This window comes from Gavialis gangeticus, unplaced genomic scaffold, assembly GCF_001723915.1.
Source record: "Gavialis gangeticus isolate Ggan-Ray unplaced genomic scaffold, GavGan_comp1, whole genome shotgun sequence".
NCBI classification, from domain to species: Eukaryota; Metazoa; Chordata; order Crocodylia; family Gavialidae; genus Gavialis; species Gavialis gangeticus.
The window spans coordinates 190273763-190294438 of NW_017728992.1; the positions used below are offsets into that span (position 1 = coordinate 190273763).

At 39.0% G+C, this 20676-nt stretch overlaps 1 protein-coding gene across 3 annotated transcripts in view; it reads right to left on the bottom strand.

Annotated features, from left to right (window-relative positions):
* ASAP1 (ArfGAP with SH3 domain, ankyrin repeat and PH domain 1) overlaps positions 1–20676 on the bottom strand; it is a 368280-nt gene that overhangs the window by 42330 nt on the left and 305274 nt on the right. For 2 of the 3 annotated variants that reach the window (XM_019528166.1, XM_019528167.1), the window contains 4 exons: positions 18385–18452; positions 12693–12800; positions 10062–10290; positions 4559–4612 (listed from right to left, as the gene is read on the bottom strand). In XM_019528166.1, coding sequence (XP_019383711.1) covers positions 4559–4612; positions 10062–10290; positions 12693–12800; positions 18385–18452 — 459 coding nt within the window. The remainder of the gene's footprint in view (positions 1–4558; positions 4613–10061; positions 10291–12692; positions 12801–18384; positions 18453–20676) is intronic. The other variant, XM_019528168.1, reaches the window with a different exon arrangement.

Genomic DNA, 20676 nt, shown 5'->3' on the forward strand with positions numbered 1-20676 from the left:
ATTTGGGGAAAAAAAAAAAAAAAAAAAAAAAAAAAAAAAAAATGACACACACATATGAAGGTACATTTTGAAATCAATTAATCACTGCAGGCTTTTTAAATTTTAGGCATTGTTAAAAACATACTTTTTTTAAAACTTAAAACTAAGGAGTGGTTTAAGATCAACCAGAAGTAGGTTTAAGAATCACTATTTATACACAACAGAAAGAAATGACACTTAACTTTTCAGTATATTGTTAGTACTCTAACTATGAAGCATCATATAATAGCTAATGTAATTAAGTCTTCTTATTTTTAATAACATTTTGGAAACCTTCCTTGATTGCTGAAAAATAGGATCCCAACCTACATTCATTTTCTGTAATGAGTATCTTTTTGGTGAATTAAATATACCGAAAAATTCACATTTATAGGGCATAATGAAGTGTTAAACCTAGTAATTATAAACCAGGCATACTCCCATCTCTGTTTAGAATGGCTCCAGATAATCTTTGGCAGCTAATCAAACAATGTATTTTTGGCCACTAGCTTACAATGAATACTGCACGGGCAGATATTTTTTGCAGGACTCGGGACACACAGGACACATCCAGATGTCCAGGCACACGCGGTTTGTGGCACTGCAAACCTCTTTGCAGCACCACAAACTGTATGCCTGCAATGTTAAAATGTGCCCCATGCTACAAATTTACAGCATGGGAGCTAATTTTGCTAGCGGAAGGTCCCGGTAGCATAAAAAAATGCTGCGAAGAAAAAGCAGTGCAGTACATGCGTGCACAGTGAGTGCCAGAACATATGAAGGAATGGCCATCCAGAGCAACACACTAGCTGCCAGCCAGGCTCCATGCTCCTGGATCTGCACCCCTGCTGCACCAGGACGCCACGTAATATTGCTGTGGCCAACGCAGGTGCTGGCCCTAGCCTCCCCTACTTCTACTTGGGACAATTTGCTATGCATCAAAACACGTGTGCAGGTGCAAGCTAGGTGGCACAAAACAGTGGCACAAATTTGTGCCATTGCTACTTGTGCCCCTGCAAGTGCACAGCCCTGCATGTGGAGACGTGCGCACAGAGACTTCCACATGGCACTTACTGGAAGATCTGGCCTTAAAGTTAGAGAACCCGTGTGAATACCATCCCACCTCTTCTGAACCTACAATACTGCACAGAGTTTAAATAATGTGGCATCTTGTTTAAGAGCTAAGGATAGTCATCAGTGATCCCTGCAACATGACATGCACACAAGTAGCGCTGCTTCCTCACTTCCCAGGAAACTTTATATATCAGCACACTAACAAGACTGAAAATTACCAAGACTATGCTACGTTTACATACATACACTATAACAGGGGGTGTCAACTGGGGTACACGTACCCCCAGGGGTATTTTGAAAGGTCGTAGGGGGTACATGGGGACAAGGGGCGGGGCAATGGAGCGCCGCCACTCCATGCCACTGCCTCACAGGAGCAGGGTCGGGGGGGGGGGCAAGAGCAGGGCCACACAGATGGCGCTCCGCCACTCGCCACCCCTGCTCCATGTCTAGCTGCTCGACAGCCCCCACCCCCCACGGGGTACACTTATTAAAAAAGGTTAAAAACCCCTGCACTATAACATGCGTATCTATATTTGTAAAGGTATTTAAAGTAATGCAAGCCAAACCAAGCTAATATCAATCTATCTATGTATCTTTTTTCTTGGCAAACACCAGTCTCCCAGAAAATGCATTTTCATTTATCTTAAAACTAGCGGTGAACTTGACATATACTTTCAAGGTAAAAAATAAAATTGTACAACTAGACTCAAAGCTGCAGGTGCTGAGAGACCTACATTCACATCTACTCTGTCTGGTTCAGGACAGAGATTTAACCAGTCTCTCATGTCTCAGATATGTGCCTTTACTATCAGCCTACAGGGTACTCCAAGTGAAGCCTTTCTTAATTCGTCCTGTTGGAACCTCTTCCATGTTGTATAAAATGGAGAACTCGTCAAACAAACAAGTGAGAACAACTATCCTGGTTAATTAGGACACTCATGAGGGTGTCGCCCAGTTCCTACTTGAGCCACCGCTGAAATATTTATTCAAAGTAGAACAAGAGAGATTCTTCTCACTCTTCCAGCCCAGAATATCTTATAATCTTGTGACCGAGGCTCTTTTTTGGGTGGTGGTGGTGTTGGATCAAATCTCCTCAAACAGAGGAAGGAATTGAATATCGGAGTGGTCTAACTTTTGAGCAACTGGGTGAAAGAGGGGAAATAGCAGCACTACTCCAAGCTGTTTTGTGAATACATACCTTTCCTTTCCCTTTACGTACCTAAAAAGCACCTCTGTCTAAATATTTTTGTTTCATATTGAACAAAGTGATATTTTTCAATTTTATTTTCTCAAGTGATTTTAAATTGGGTTTCACCCTTTTTTTGCCAATTCATTAACCCTCTCACCCCAAATCAAATATTCTCCAAGCTATAGATCAGATTAAACTGAATTCAATTCAGATTACATAACAATTTTTGCAACAGATTAAATGCATGTCATTTTAAAAGCTAAAGAAGGAAAAAAGATAAAATGAGATCAAATAAACTTAACTTGCACTAGTATCTGGGAGGGTACTTCCAAATGAATGAATGTTATGAATTAAAAGTAAGGTTACAGAAAAAGAATCTGTTGCAAAAAATATGTTAATGCACTTTGGTTACTTCCACGTCATTTTAAAAGCTTAACACAATTTAAAAAAAAAGTTTCTCCCACCAAAACTGAAGACCCTTTTGGCACTCTGACCCTTGGTTTTTGTGGATTTTGTGGACCTGTACCACAAAGAAGCCCTTCATTTTGTCTGAATGGATGTATGCTAAAGCTAAAGGTTAGGACAATTAATTAGGAGCAACTCAATACATAAACCAGAAGGACTTCAATATTCATTGTGCTCCTGCTCACACTAATATAAAAGCTACAGGTAAGAAACGTATTTGTTTGGTATGCTAGGGTAAAAGAAAAGTGCTAATAGTTTGAAATCTCCACTGCAGAGATGCTTACATGCTATAACAGCTACAAACAACGGATGATCTAACGATTTCACCCTACCACCACCTAGCGGTTGCCTCATGGAAGCGCAGTCCGTCTATATCACAGTAATTAGAAATTTCTTTTCAAACAAATTAAAAACAGACAAGGTCCTCAAAACTCGGGACAGTGCTCTGCATTGCCATTGCAAAAAGCTTCAGAACTAAAATGAATAAGATCTCTTTTTTGTCAGCACTGCACAATTAAAACATTAGGAAGAATCATACTGAAACGCACACATTTTAAATATTCCATGATAGTAATGTGTAGAGACTCCATAGGAGGTTTTTAAAACATTTAGCACTTTACAGCTTTCAAATATTCATGTGATAATACCTGAACTCCACGTAAAACAGCAGCAATACAAAATCTAAACCCTGCTTCCATTACATGGATTTCAAATCACTTGTTAAGCCTGTATTTGTAAGGTAAGTAATAGTCTACCCATTGTATAGAGGGTAAACAGGCTCACAGACCCAGGAGCCCTTGTAAATACTCTCCTGTTTTAATTACTGAACAAGAGATCTTCTCTTTAAAGCAGTGAAGCACATTTGCAGGAAAACAATGGCCAGAGGGCAAGCCTTCAAACATGTTCAGAGCTATAATTGGTCTCAGAACAGCAGAAAAGCAACCGGGTGATAGAATACAGAGATCTATGATCCCGTGTTCAGTGCTGACACAAGTACTGGAATCTATGCTGTAACTATCAACCCTCACTATTGCATAATTACAAGAGTTCAAACAGAAAACCTTTAATGGGGTAAAGGCCTTATTACATGATAATTTTGGGTGGCTCCTGGAGCTTTGAAACCCCTGTGCTGTCCACATATTAACACCTTAAAGTAGTTTTAAGCACTCACTATGAGGTTCAAAATTAAGCCACTCCAGTGCAGGATTCTCTCTGATCCACACTACTCAGCTCCTGTTACATTATGATGCGCCCTCCGCCCTACTACAGATGTGCTGTCCAAGCTGAAGTCCTCCAGTATCCCAGGATCTCTCATACCTGCCTGTACAGCAGCGGTAGAAGCCTGTCCTGGCTCTCCAGCCCTCTAGCGGTAACTCGGTTACGGCTCCTAGTCCTGCCCCTGCTCACCAGGCTTCTAGTGGCAAGTCACAGCTGTGCAGGCAGGGGCAGCAAGAGGTTTCTAGACTATTGGGTGTGACTGCTCCAAACTCCAAGCTAGCACTAACACCAGTAAACATTTGTGCAGCTCATAGCATAGGGTGTAGCAAGGCCTAAGATGCTAAAACATTTATCTAGGCTTAAAAGTATTCAACTGCCTCAGATACACAGCAATTAAAACATTGTGTGGCTAGTTAAAGAACTGCAAAAGGTCTGCAATTAACAGTGCATTGTACTTCCATTTTTGTGAAGTTAGTACAGGTTCTATTAAGTTGTGAACTAGTACAACATGCAAAGCTGTTACCATTCAAGAAAGTGTGTTTTTTATAGTGGGAAAACCTAAGGTACTATTTTTTTATTTATTTATTTTTTTACCACTGAATGAGAGAAATGGAAGAACCAATATTCCAGCTAATGGTAGGACCGGTACTGCAAAGGAAAGTAAGTTTGTGTTAAAAATGGTACTTTCATAAAACACTGCTTATTTTTAAAATTTATGAGGGGCATAAAATTGTTCACTGGTAAGAGTAGAAGCTTCATTCATTTAAGACCTTATCTCTTATTTGTCTCAGTTTTATCTCCAGTATTAGAGAACCAGGGATCACAAAGACCCTACTTAGAAGAATTATTTAAAGCCTCAGCATTGTGCTGCACATTAACATTAGCTATAACCCTGTATTTATAAGTGTCACCACTTAAATATTCCAGGTAAAATGTGAGTCAAGATGTAGAATTAGCACTGATATTTTGAATTTGTTCACATGCATGAATATGTGAGAATACATGTTTGCAATTAGGTTTCGCTTCCCATTAAGGTATTGGAAAATATGCTGTTTGGGTGAAATAGCTTGTTTACTTAACCAAAACCACAAAATATAAGAAGCACAACACTACCATGTATGGTCAGAATATGTTTTTTTATAGTTATATGCACAAGTCAAGAAAAAAGTCTTACTGCATTCAGGTCATATAGAATCTGATGAACTTGAAGGCTGGACAACTAACTGAAGGAATGAACAAGAATTTTTGCTAGAAGCTAAATGCTTATCAGTTGAAAAGTAGCATATTCAGGTCTTCCTTCACTTCTTATTAGTCGATTACATGGCAATTATCAGGCACCAGACTGATGCGAGTGCAAAAAAGGTAAATGGGATTCATAGAATGTATCAGATAAAATATTTCCAGTAGACCTAAGTGTCAATGCCATTGTACAAGACTGAGGTGAGAGTGTCTGCAACTTAGTGCACAATTCTGGTCCCCCATGTTCAAGAGTAATTCAAACTGACACCAGAGCTAAGACCTCCAAAAATAAAGGTGAGAATCCAGCACATGACAGCAAACAAAGAGCTTGGTTGGTTAGAACAGCAAAACAAAGGCGACCTCCCCTCTTACGGAGGTAAACACCATGGAAAACAGCTCTTCAAGCTAAAAAAACCCATGAATAAATAAGTCTAAACTGGCTGGAAATTCCCTTACCCAGGACATCAGGGGTATTCCAGGGCTACTCCTCCCATAGCAATAATGGAGACAAGAAACTAAGTAGTTTTAAGATCAAGTTTGTCTATGAAAAGAAGGGGCTTCTGAAATGAAAGCTGTAAAATTTGCACTACAGATGGATGTGCCCTGCTCCATTTCCCGCTTGGCATTGAAACAAATTCAGAACATTAAAATCAAACCGGATTCCAAATGGCCAAGTCTAAACGAGTTTCTGATGGGAACAGGCAGAACCATGTTAGTTATTTTCAGTATCACCTCAAGTTGGGAACCTGGCTCAGATTTGCCCCCAAACTTTTACAGAATTAAAAGACCCAGGTGGCAACACTTCCCTGAGCATCACGTTTCTAACATACATTTGCACAACGTTTAATTAAGCTCAGTGAAACAGATGTGTTGTGCCGTATTCTTACTTCAGAGTAATGGCTGTTAAAACTGAAAAATGTCTCAAAAACTGGTTTACATATGAAGCCAGAAGGGAGGCTTGAAGACTTGTGCAACGAATATTAAATAACTAAATAAAGTTGGTTGAATTTCAAATGGTTACAAACTGGGTGCATTTACACGAGATGCTTACTGCAGAGCCACCAAATGAGTTGTGTAGTAAAACGTCATCTCCGCAGCCCCCTGCCAGCCTGGGCTGCTCTGACCAAGCTCCACGTGCTGCACACAAACTCCAGAGCAATACGGTCTGGAGGTTTTTACTCCCAGGCACACATTCAAACAGTGCATCTGGGAACAAAAAACTCCAGAGCAATAAGCTCCAGAGTTTATTCGTGCACATTAAATACACATCCATTGTGGGTTTCTCAAGAGAGCAGAACCAGGAGAATTTTAAACCACTTTAGCCATACTCGCCTAAAAAACTGCACGGACAAACTTACTCAGTTTAAACCAGATTTATTTCGGTTTAGCTTATGCTGAATACGCAGTTGCTTTTAGCTGAAATAAAATAAACCAACTCTTAAAAACAAAGAAAAAAAAGGAAACAAATTTAAGGCAATTGATACACGTTTCTTATGAGGACAAGGACAGTAAACATGCCCTTCTTCCTAAATGAAATGCATGGGGAGGAGTTTTAAGATTTTAGGACTTATTACAGGAAAGGCTACCCAACTAAAGACTGAAGCTTACCTCAGACATGAAGAAACTTTTCAATAACTTGCAGTGCACACATAGAAACTCACAGATTGCATAATATTTATACATACAATTTTAAAATGAACCAAATTAATTTTTAGACACCAAATGCACTAAAAACTATGGGCAAAAGTGGTGTTCAGTACATAAATGATTTTTAACTTACCTTCCTTCCCCCATACAAGGTTCAGACTTGTTGGCTTCCATTCCACTGTGACATCTCAGCAAACACCATGGAACCTTGCTACCAGGGAACTTCACTGGCGAATGAAGCCAGCTTACAGAGGGCTAAAGGGAGGTGTTTTCATTTAAGTACATCGCATGCTTTGAAAAAAGATTTATTAAATTTTATATCCCAAAGGATACAAAACAATATTAAGAGACTCCTCAAAAACTAAGCCACTTGCTAAAAAAGAGAACCCAAAGCCTAACTGCCCCCTATAGACTGGCTCCACGCTCTAGCAGGGTCCCATGGTAGCTGTTGGGGCCTCACAACAGAGCAGGAGCTGATACAATTGGATTTAATGGGGAGAGGAGGGATAAGTTCAAAGTCATTTATGGGTTGAATGCTTCTCTTACTCATCCTTATATGGGGCACTCAGGACATTAACATATATTAACATATTTCCATGTCTAGCATGGAAAACAAAAATCTCACTTGCTATATAAGCTTATTTGAAAGGAATTACATGGCTATGGTCTGAGATGGCCAAGCTAGAGGATCTGAAGTGACTCCATGAATTCTTTCTAAAGAAAGAAAAAGATCTCAGGAAAAGTCAGTCTCCATGCCTGGGTCTCTTACCAGCGTGAGAGGGAAAGGGGACCAAGGTCTAATTTTGTTAAGAAGGTTTCAACAGCAAAATTTAAAAAACAAAAATCAAATGAGGAACATGACGGATTGCAATATGTTCATAATTGCTTCTCAGGTGACTCCTGAACACTGGAAAGTAGCTGTACTGCTAGATCAGCCCTTATTCTACTACTATTTTGATAGTGTCCAAATGATTTTCATAATCAAAAACCCATAAGGATAGTTTTAAATTGGTAAAATTCTTTACAATCCCATTTAAATCTATATTGATGGACAAGGCCATGGAAACAGACTCAGTACAGTGCACCTGATTTCACCAGAGAAGAAGCCTGGTGTCATTAGCAGATTTATACTGCTTGGACAATTTTGAAGCAAAGAGGCTTTAACCTTTACCCTGTCCAGTTTCTCAATATGACATTTCCTATTGTCTAAGAGAGTTTGCATGTCACAGTTTTTCAGCAGAAAAATGCATTCACACTCCATGGCACAATAATGTACTCTTTTAAATAATTTAGTGTTTGTTTTTTTGTTTGGCTTTTGGCTCCTAACAAACTGCCTTATGTTAGGACCTAAAGGAAAACTCCCTTTTGCATGTGGCCCTATGGTTCTGCTCCTTTGCTCATCTGAGCCATGATTAATGAAGGCATCTAAGCATGGATATAAAATAAAATGAGACTTCAAGCACATTTTCTAAGCAAGTAAAATTTCCTGAATCAGCCTTAGGTCTATCACGAAAACTAAAATTCAAAACAAAGCCACTATTTTCTTTATTAGTCACTGAGTTCTGCCAGTGTACTGAAGTGTACATAGAAATATGAGACACAAGCTCTTTATCATTAAGGGAAACAGCCTGAAGATTCAGATCCTACCACTGAGAGTCTTATTATGCCAACAGGAAGGTCAACGTGCATATTTATTCCCAATATGAATGAGCCCCCAAGTGAAACCGACACAGAAACCCAAATTCTCACAAATGAGCAAATATAAAAAATTGGACAGATAAACAAAGATGGAGTCAGTCAACTGGCAACATTTCTGTATTAAAACCACAACTCAGGAAACTCTCTAGTCACCAATACATGACTAATGCTGCTGGTGGAACACTGTTTCCCAAGCATGGCATCTGAATCATGTAATTGCTGTTCTCTGAAATTAACAGTGTATTTCATCCATGTATGCTGTGCATTTTAATGAGAGCCTTTCTTCATTACTTTTGAGAACTGAAACCAATATAAAAACCAAGGAAATGAAATGTAAAATTATGCAATAAAATTACCATCAGGGGTCTGTAATTCATCTGGGCAAATTCATTCATAGTTGAAAGTTTGTATTCGGCTCTTAGCCATGGAGTACATTTTCTCCCCCATTTACAAGTGCAGTTTAAAAACAAAGTTTGGCTGTTCAGAAGTTATGGGAAAGAAAAAAAGTGAAAAAATGTGGGGGTTTTATAAGCTTTAAGACTAGCTTTACATGAATAAAAGAAAGCTAACTATTTTTACTCCATAGATTATTCATATTCCCCCAACCAAGTTTCAGGTGTTGTTGAAAGAACTGGACAGATTAATAAGTCATTGTTACCAACTAATGTAAAACATCAAATCTGAAAACTCTTCAGAATTAAGTCCTCTTCCTTTTGAAACACTATTACAAAAGTTAATAAAAAAGGCAACAAGTATCTTATGGCTTTAAGTTACTTGCAGATGGTGAACATTACACAATGTTAGCACAAACTCACAGTTCTTCATGGACAAATTCTATAAAAGTAAATGGTTGTCCTCCTTAGTGAAGGCCTAAAACCCTCAGGCTCAGAAAAGTTACATATGCGGTGGAACGCCGGATGTGTGATGAATGGCTTGAGTCCTTCCTTCCAACCTTCTTCCATCTCGCTAACTTCTACATGGGGAGGTCCTGACATGTTATAAGGGAGGGGGTGTAAGCACTAACAGGCAGTTCACCAGCAATTTGGAAGTTTCCTTGGGCTTCCACTACTGATTTTCTGTCTTCTCTGCCTGAAGCTGCACAAAACAGCAACTTGAAGTACTTTCAACTAGCTCCCAAAATGTTGAGGGACTCAAATTTGGGATTTTGGCTTGGCTTCAAGTCTAGGATCTCCTTACTGAAATAACCAAGAAACCCAGGATAACCTGGGCAGAATTACTGCTAAGTGGAATAAATCAGCCATTTTCATTTTAGCCAAGAGTATTTTGGTTTCTATTTGTTACGATCACAAGGGTGTGAAAAATAATAGTCTATTGTAAAGGTCTTTATTTCAGCACTGCAAAATTCATGTTTTCCAGATGCAGACTATATAAAATTAAAATTCAGAGAGGAGGAGGAACACACAAAATATTTAAGGGCTACCACATGTTTAGTTAGGTATGACAAACAGAAAAATCATTTTGATTTCCATTTAAATGTGTGAAACAGACATACCTTTTCCAGCATTTCTAGGAGGGAGAGGAGGAGCATCTGCTGTTGGAGAGGTTGGTGAATCGGTGCTTGTAGAGACAAAAATCTGATTGGTAAAGGCTCCATAGGAGAGTCTTTGTTTGTCTCTAGGAGTACTAAATCCAGGCAGAGACATTTTGTCTTGTGGAGAAAGACTGGAAGAGTGACAAAAGCTCTGGGGTCTTGGAGAACGTTCTTTTTTTATAGGACTAGGCTGTGGGGAAAAAAGAAAAAATTATGTCGTAACATGGATTCAATACAAAGCTCTTATATATTCATCAAACATGTTTTAGAGTCTGGATAGTCTCCCATTATTTACATTAGTGTCAGTGTAAAATAGATTGCATATATAGCAAGCTAAATAGTTAACATAGCTAAAAAGTTTATGTAAGAACGCAAATAGATATTAATATAGCGTCTTTGCTTATTGGTTTGACAATTTAGGTCAAAGCCCCTAAAGCGTCTTTATTCTTGAAACTCCCACTCCTCTGAAACTAAGAGATTAATAATTATGGCATTAACAAGTGACAACCCATTAGATTACTGGGTTTTAAAACAAATAACATACATGTAAAAATATACATTAAGTTACTCATCTCAATTTTTTTTTACTAAAGTATTATTTAGATGATAATAGTAAGCCTTCAGTTTAAATGACCTATTAAGTCTAAACATGTCAAGGGCGGAACTTCTATTAATGTTAGTGGGGCCAGATTTTACTTTAAGTGTTATAAGTGATGCTCTCACAGGCTACTGAGGTATATAAATAAGTTTCCAGGCAAAGCAGTTTGGCATGTTTCCTGCTCTGGCAGTTGACAGGGTTCCCCCCACCCAATATTGACCAGTCTTCTGCTCTGAAGTACTTACATGGTCCCCCTTATCGGTAGCAATGGACAATTCCTAAGTTTTTTAATACAGTCATCAGCATCCTTTTAAGACTGTGGGCCAGTCTGATCCAGATCAGGTCAGAGGTAGATTTGAGGGAGGACAGGTGTTAGGACCTAGCCTCCACCACTGCTTTTCCCAGTGGAGGCAAAAGGAAAGTACCCACAGCCAGTGCTGCTCCCCAGGGTGGCACAGGGAAAACCCCAGAGCAGTAGGGGAAAACTGGTGCCAACGCCCCATGTCTGCAGCCTAGATCAAATGGCACCACAGGCCAGATCCAGACCATGGCTGTAAGCTGCTGACTGCTGCTTTAATATAGTTCCTTTCACAACATGCACACCAAGTAGGTAAGTTGTATCCCCATTTTATAACTGGGGAACTGACAGCACAGAGTCCTTGCCCATGTTCACAAAGGAAGTCCACTGCAGAGCAGGAAACTGAACCCCACCCTCCCTAACATGCTAATCATTAGACTGTACCTCCTTCCTCCTGCCTGAGGCTTTGCTCTCTCTCTATTCCTTCCTTTTACCCCCATGAAAACACCTAGCATTATTTCTGCAACAACTAACCTTTGTTAAGTACATTTATTGTAAGTTCTTAAGACAAAAAGGTACTACGCATTGTTTTGGCTAAACATTACTGATTTCAATTTAGAGGAAAACACCGGGGCAAAAGACAGCAACTGTATTGATCAATTTCATTTCCTTCTTAAGGCCAAACTTTTAAAACTGAAATTAAAAATACCCAGATGGACTAACTTTAATGTGTGCAATAACTTTATACTAAAGACAAGCACAGTTCATTGGGTAGATGTGGCATCTTTTATTAGACCAACTGAGTAGCTGGCAAAAGGTTCTTAGCAAGCTTTCGGGTGCAATCACCCTTCGTCAGGCATAGGGAGTCTCTGCTGGTCTCAGACTCCAAGAAATGGGAGAAGCTAAACATGTGGTAGGTTGTCAGTGAAAATGTAAATAGGTAGAGATAAGCAAGACAAGGAGAAAACACTACAGTGGTAATAATACAAGGTAAAAAAAGAGCGTTTTACCGTTTTCTTCCCCCTCCCTCCCCTGCTTTACCACTTGTTTCTCTAATTTCTACCTTTTTATATCTTCACTGAAATCCTGTCACACTCTTAGCTTCTCTCATTCCTGCTTCTCTGATCTCCAACTATTCCTTTTTTTACAACCACCTCTTTTCCACCTTGTATTTTATCTCTGTTGTCTCCTTCTGACCTTTTCTTCCCCTTCTGCTCTCTTCCCCTCTCCCTTTCCTGTTTTTCCTGTTGTCTTGCTTATCTCTACCTATTTACATTTTCACTGACCTCCTACCACGCTTTTAGCTTTTCTCATTCCTTGGAGTCTCAGACCAGCAGAGACTCCCTCTGCCTGACGAAGCATGACGGAGCCCAAGAGCTTGCTAAGAACTTTTTTTCCCAACTAGTTAGTTGGTCTAATAAAAGATATCACATCTACCCAAAGAACCTTGCCTGCCTATGTCCTTAGACCAACACGGCTACAACCAAAGACCCTTTATACTAAAGATACATTCTATGTACTCTTTTGGTATTTTTGAATACCTACGTCAGTTAAAGAACTATATATCCCCATTATTTGAAAATCTTTAAATAGAAACTAGGTCTTAAACTTTAAATTACTTCTTACATTTCCACAAATAAGCAAATCCTGACAACTCCCAGGAAACCCATTTCAAACATTCAAAATTCATTTTTACCTTGTCATCTAAATCATCATCACTTTCATCAATTTCTTCCTGCCGAAGGTTCCACTCGTATTCTACATGTACGTGTGGATTTAGCTTTCCTGACTTGGCTTGGGAAAGCTGAAAAGCAAAAGCAAAACAGCTTTTATTCAAATACCTATTTTTTTAAATTTGTTTTTCAATCTCTGGTTCTCATTTCTGAAGCCCTCCTTAAGGAAATATATTTCAAAGCTTGATCAAAGGATATACAGACACTGTACTGGGGCATCAAACAAACCTCTTTTTGTTTTCTTTAAGTTTTTCTTCTATACTCAGAATAAAAAAAAAAATCTCCAAGAAAAAAAAGTTTTCTTTAAACCTTAAAGTTGTCATATTTGGCTTTAAAATGCTTATATTTTAACACAATAGAAATAGCAACACAAATTCATAGCAGCTGTCTGTACAGAAGCGCACATCACGGGATTCATTTTCAAAAGCCACAAAGTTTGCACTTTTTGCTCAGCTTCTCAAGCTGAGCTGTTGTAAAAAGCTCTCTTTGTCATTTTGTGTAGTACCTACTGAAGAGTAGGAAAAAAAAACAAAATCTGATAAACTTAGTACATAAACAACAAGTATATCTCGCTAGTTAGCATTTTTCCACGATAGCCAGTATGCATGAAATGCCCCATCACCAAGTGGTCCATATGCAGGGTATGGACAAATGCACATTCATAATGGCTTTAAACAGAGTAGGGGAGTACACAGGAGCTGGTACAATGCAAGTGTTATGTGTGCATGGGCCTATATAGAATTAAACTGCTACATCTTTAACCATGCATGAAGCAGGACCTTGAATTGTACATCACCATACTATGCCAGCAATAATGTTACTCGAGCATGGTAGAGCAGTTAACACATCTGAATTAGTTTACCTGAAATTAAACTAATACTTTGGCATTATCCACATCATCACAAATACTTTGGCATCATAGTTTTCTATTCCTGTTATAATTTACATAGGCATAAACAGCGTTCACATTTCCTCTTTGTTGTAAGCACAATATCATTCTGTAATTCTTTAAACAATGGCAAACTTTTATTTTCCAAACAAAAAAACCAAAACCAAAAACTAAGAAATATGTGAAGTGTCTTATTGTCAATTCATGTGTCAAACCGTCAAAAGTAATTTGATGATGGTTAGTTAGATCCTTGATTTCATGGGCTTACGGCATGAAAAACTTCTTATAATCAACTTTCCCATATTATGTTGCTCAGGTTTTGATAATGGATATTTTTATTATGAAACAGAACTAGAGCATACGCAAACAGCCAGTCAGACCTAACACTGTTGCACAGCAAATTTTCTTTTAGTGGGCACTTTACCTGCAATGCTGAAAAAGGTCCTAGCTGAAACAAAAATGGTATTAGTATTAACTAAGTGGCTTGTAATGGAAACATGACTTTTCAATCAGAATGACTCATTCACTTATGATCCCAAGAAAGCAAGGTATTAATCAGATAAAAATGCATGTGGAGTATTACGAACTAAACTTGTTGAATACTTTGGCAATGGGAAATTAGAATTAAATATTTGTAAAACACTTTTAGATACTAGTAAAAGTGCTAACATTTGCAAGCTGTGGATGAAAGATAAATATTCTGATGCTGGACTGTCAGAAAACAGAAGACGACTTATTATTTAAATCACTAAGGGTAACACTGTCTTTAAAAGAGTCTCATATCTGGAGATATTTGGGAAATTTCCCCAATTCTTAAGAACTTTGATCCTCTAGAAACATCTGAAGACTGGATGTCCTACTAACCACATTCTTTTCTTGGGCATTGTAAAATAACAAGAGCATGCCAATCTGTTTTGCTTCTAAAAACATATCATCTTGCAGAATACCTATGCTGGGTTTCAGGTCCAATGAGATTGGTTCAGGTTCCTGGCTTTAAATCTTGTGACTTCAGACACCTGGAAATCCACATGAATGAATAACCTGGGGGCTTCTCACTACCACTAGATGCTGCTCGCCAACAATATTGTAGATATGACCCTAAGCAAACCAAAAGGGTTATGGGTAGGAAGATAAAGGAGGCAGATTATCAGGTTGCATTCGCGTGTATCCTTCCAGTCAAAAGGGCAAACACAAATACAACCTGGAGATCAAAACACGGGTGCATGATAGTGAGAAGTTAGCAGGACAGTCTGCTACTCAACTAAGTTGCCTGTGTTTTAATGAAAGAAATGTGGAGACCAAGTAGGAAGATATCCACTTACAAAATTATGATTTGAGATAGTAAGGTCAGCAAGAGAGGTCACCACTGCAAAAATGACGTGGTTGGACATTGCTTAGGGATCCCAGCAGAGAAAAAGAGGTTTTGCCCTAATTTTTAGTGGTCCAGATAAATGCAACAATTCGTTTTAATACCAAAGGGGAGTAAGTTGTGATGATGCAAGTGTTACAAATGCATAATTCTGTAGTACCCCAAGCATAGGAGAATGTGTACAACTTTTAACTATACAGCTTTTACAAACCACCATACCAGGATGACAAGAAGATAAAGAACGCTTTTAAAACAAACTGAAGCAGGTAATCAGTTCATTATTTAGTTAATCACTATGATTCCTCTTAGGAGGAATCATAGTTGCACAGGCAGTCTTGCAAGCTCTTGGACTGTGTTGGAAACAATTTTTCAGCACAGAAAGTAGAGAAACCAAGTAGGGGGAGGATCTTCTCAATTTATGGTACTCTAACAGAGAGAAGCTGATAAAAAAACTGAAGATAGGAAGCAATCTGAATGAGAGTGATCACAGAACTAGAGAATTCATGATCCTCAGGTCAGGAAAAAAGTGCACAGACTATTTATGGACTGCAAGCAGAATGTGAGCCAGCAGTATGCTCTTGTGGGAAAAAAATAAAAAAGCTAATGGCATGCTGGGTTTTATCTGGTGTTTTATCAGCTGGCATCCTGGATTTATCAAGTGATTCTTCCACTCTATTCAGCACTGCTGAGGCCTCACCTAGAGTATAGGTCCAGTTTGGGTCCCACACTTCAAGAAAGATATGGACAGATTGGAAGTCCAACAGAGAGCAACAAAAATTATTAGGAGCCTGGGAGGTGTGACTTATGAAGGCAGGCTGAAAGAAGTAGGGATATTTAGACTGGAGAAGACTAAGGGAAGATTTGTTAGCAGTTTTCAAACATCTGAAAGGCAATTATAGAGGATGGAGACAGACCATTCTCTGCGGCCATAGGAGACAGAATTGCGACCAATGACTGCAAATTCCAGCAGAGGAAATTTAGGTTGAAGATTACGAAGAACTGTGACAAGTCAAGCAATGGAACGAGTCATGTCGAGAAGCTGTGGAATCTCCATGCCTGGAAATTTTCAAGAGCAGGTTAGACAGACACTCGACTGGGATGGTTTAAGCAGGGGACTGGATTACATGATCTCATGAGATCTCTTTCAGCCACGATCCAATTCAGATAACTGATAGGCAGGTCTCAGGGAAAAAGGAGGTCCAAGAGAATCAGTTACTTCTTTATGAGACAACATTAAGGACAAAAGAGCATGGCATCATGCTGTGAAACAAAGATAGGGAGCTTAGTTATGGACCTGCTTGTTTAAGTCATAAGCTCTTCTACAAAGAACCTTAAAAAGCAATCTTACAAAAAGGGTAAATGTAGCCCTATTGCCAAGGGTGAGTATTAACCATACAGTACACACATACAAGGATACAATCAGAAAGGCCAAGATACCAACTAAAATACATAAGCAGTAAGAGGAGGAAAAACAGAAGTGTAGATCCCTTACTGAGTGGCAAAGGAAAGCTAATAATGGATGATGTGAAGATAACTGAGGGCTTCAATGCCTCTTATTTCAGTCTTCAGAAGAAAGGCCAATTATCAGATGCCCAGTACAACTACTATCAAGAAAACAGAGGAAAGTTACAGAAAGAACAGGTTAAACATTACTTATCTAAGTCGGATGTTTTCAAATCAGTGGTCTGAGGGATTCATTCTAGAGCACTCAAGGAATTAGCTAATGCAAGTGCTGAGCCAGTGACTATTATCTTGGAGAACTCTGAGGTCACAGGAGGTTCCAGAAAGCCAGTGAGAGCAATATTCAAAAAAAGAAAAAAGGCAAACCCATTGAATTATAAAGAAATCATTCTAACTTTAATAGCTGGAAAAATATTGGAGCTCATCACTAATAAATAATTAATAAGCAGCTAAAGGATAAGAAGGTGATAAGCGATATGGATTGTCCAGACAAAAATCAGACCTAATATGAATCTGATGTCCTTCTATGAGAAAGTGACAGACCTTGTGGAATGGATTGGGGGAACAGTGGATATGATATACCTTGACATTAATAAGATGTCTAATACTGTCCTTTCACATCTTCATAAGTAAATTAAAGAACATGGTCTATATAAAGCTATTGTAAGGTGGGTATACAACTGGTTGGATAATTGTGTTCAGTGAGTAGTCATCAATGGCTCAATATCCAACAGGGAAAAATGATTTAAATGGGCTTAACACAAGCTGTCATTGATCAGTAATGTTCAATACTATCATTAATAACTTGTTCTCACTGAATTTCATTTCAAAACATAAGAAGTATTACACTTAGGAAGGAACAGTGACATTCACAAATAAAAACAGGGATGAAGTACTTAGAAAAGGACATGGGAGTTACAGTGAAACTAAAAGACTGACAATGCACCACGGCTGAAAAAAATACCAGGATATTGGGATTTATTAACAAGAATGTGGCATACAAGCATTTTCCTGCCATTCCATGGTACTATTTAATCACAGGATCTCAAGGGCCCCTGAGCTTTCAAGTATTTTTTTTTTGTTCAGACTATATTTAGCAAAAAAGCTCTCAGGTTTATTTCTGTTTTTTAACCAGCAACCCTACTGAGAAATGCACAGTGCTAGGAAAAAAGCCCTAGAATGCAGGACTGCCTCACCCCTTTCACACAGAAGTGCTATTACCATTAGACTACAGAGGCAGGCTTTCCTCTTGCTTTCTGTCCTTTTGGGCCTTCCAATGGCCCGGCTTCAGAAGAGGAGTAAAGAGTACCCTCACCTAGCCTATTCTAGAGCTCAGTGGTTAGGAAACTCTTCATGGAAGTCAGAGAGTAGTTTTTAAATACCCTGAAAATGAGGTATCATCTAGGTCTCCTGTCCTAGGCATACACTCTAATCACTAGGAAATTGAGCCAAAGGTGAGCACTGTCATTGTAACCATAGTTTGTGAACTGCCTGTCTTAAGAAACCCATTGTACAGGTCTCTCAGAACTGGGACTAAGCACTCTGAAGCACAAGCTAGTGGAGATTCTTTATAAAGAGCCTGAGATGTGCTGGAGTTAAGCCACAATGCTATAGTTTAGCATTTCCCATTGGCTACCCAGAAGCATCTCCAAGCTTTCTGGAAACTTTTCTGATACCTGGCTCCAAGCTTCAGAGGCAAATATCACTCCCTATGCTCTGTACAGAGCACCTAGATGCATAAACACACACCACTCATACATCTCTCAAGTCACTCCATTGAACATATGGGAATGTTAAGATGTATGGATCAATCGGGTCATTCTGAATCTCCCTCATGGGGCAGGCAATCAAAACTTAGGTCAGATAAAAATAATATAATAAGATCATTTATACCCTCAGATGTAAGTGCTTAATAAAACATAGCCGTCTGTCTTACCAGTTCTTCACATTGGATAGCTTTCAGCCTCTTTGCCGTATCCAGAGCTGTCTCTCCCGCTTGATTTACTGCAAAGAGAATTAAAAAGCGCTTCTGTAAAATGTCTCCACAATCAGTGCTTTAACTTTCAATATGATAAGGAAGATTAACTTTAAAAAAAAAAGAAAAGATTGAAAAAGTATTGTTACTTACCTTACAGTGATCATATTTTATCCACACAAATCATGCTTGCTTGCTCCATATTACTAGTTAAAAAGATTCTGATCTCATGTGTATGTATTCTGTCTGTACTCAAGACTTAACCCAAGCACAGATTATTATACGTAAGGGGCTACCTCAATTGCAACTCAGACCCTTTGTCAATAAGAGTTGTATATGAGTAGAGTTTTGATTAGCAGGAAATGAAGGTGATTTACAGGACCTGGTGTTTATAGTGCCACTGCAGGGCTAGCCGGCTATGGACAACAACAACATAGCTCAAAAGAACCAAATGCCCTAAGATGAACAGGCAGTCCTCCTTTGAATAATGGTCTATATTAGGGATGTAAATATTGTTAAAAAAGTTATCCATTTAACCTCCTCTAATATACCAGTTAAAGTCCGGGGGCGGGCAATTATTTTGGGCGGAGGGTCGCTTACTGAGTTTTGTCAAGCCATTGAAAGCCACATGACAGGCAGCCCAGGGCAGATAAATATTAATTTTCTAAGTTTTTTAGGGTCCCCACAGGCCGGATAGAATGGCTTGGCAGGCCACATTCGGCCCATGGGCTCCATTTTGCCCACCCCTGAGTTAAATGATTAACTGATAACACAGCAGCTGATTAACTGATAACACAGCTGCTGCTGGGAGCCATTCCCTGGACCCTTTGACAGGGAGAAGAGGCGGCAGTGGCAAGCCAGACAACACAGCTCAGGTGAAGCCTTGTGCTGGGAGGGAGGAGGCACCTGTGAATGAGTAGCTAATTGCTTAATCGACAAATCATTAGGCTGCACAAGGTTTTCTTTAACTTCATAGGCTATATGGGTACTATTCCCTACTCCCTTCCTCCTCCTTACCTCCTGCCTGTCCTGCCATCTTCTAGTCCTGCTAGGACACTGCATGGCTTCTTTTCCCCTGGACTTCCAGCCCCTCCCTTTCCTCCCCCCACCCCCGGATAAATGATAACCAATAAGCTAACCAGTTATCATTGGGCTTATTAGTTAAATGGTTAATTGTTTAATCTTTTACATTCCTAATCTATATGGATTCAATTGTAGGTGATCAACAAGCAGACCTACCAAGTGTGGAAGTATGGAGAGAAGCCCTACTTAAAATAACTGTAGGACAACCCTGTTGATGATGTTTGAATGGATACAGATGTCCCACATACACTCTTGATATACCAGTCTGGAGAAGGACTGAAATAATTTGCTCCAAATAAAGCCCTCACCACAGCCAGAAGGTGAAATTCTCTCTCACCTGGTGTGGAATTAATTTTTAAAGGAAAAAAAACCAACTGATAATGGACTAATTAAGATGAAAGTCAAACAACCTTGTAAAGAAACTTGACGTAAGGCCTAAAGATTACCCCATCCTTAGAGTCATGAATCCCTTCCCTAGGCGATATAATGGCCATCGAAAAGGTTATTTGTAGGCGACAAAGGAAAGAAGTTGTCAAAAGGCATTCTGTCAAACGAGAGAGAACTGAGATGATTAGATGACTTCTTGAGGTCCCTTCCAACCCTAATTTTCTATGAAAGATTTCTTCAGGGTATGTAAATAGTATAAAAGGTTAAAATTGAGATATTTACAGGTAAAAGCTTGTGTTTCACAGCTCAGGTAAGAAACACTTTTCCATGCAACTGAACAGTCTGGAGGAAGACTTTCTACTTTGTTGCAGAATATTTGGTAGTTTAGACAGGCATTCCCTCTCCAAAGAAGACAGTCTTCTGGAAGGAAGTGTTAAGGTGAATAAGAGGAAGGTAGAGATTAACCACTTTTGAAAACAAAAGCTGCAGGAATGACACAGCCTGCATCTTCATCTGACTTTACAAAAACTCCACCTACGTATTTATGCCCAGAAAGGCACAGAACACGTCCAATTTTAGAGAAGATTCTGGCAAAGATCTGTAAGGCCACAGAGATTGGAGGGAAAGAGTATACAGCCATACTCACCAATTCAAAATACTGTACTTTGAATTGGGATCAAAGAGATATGAAAGTATATGCCTTGAAGGTCAAGGGCATGAACCAGTCCAAAGAATCCAGGGTAAATAAGAAAAAAAATACTGAGATGTCAAGAGTCAAGGATG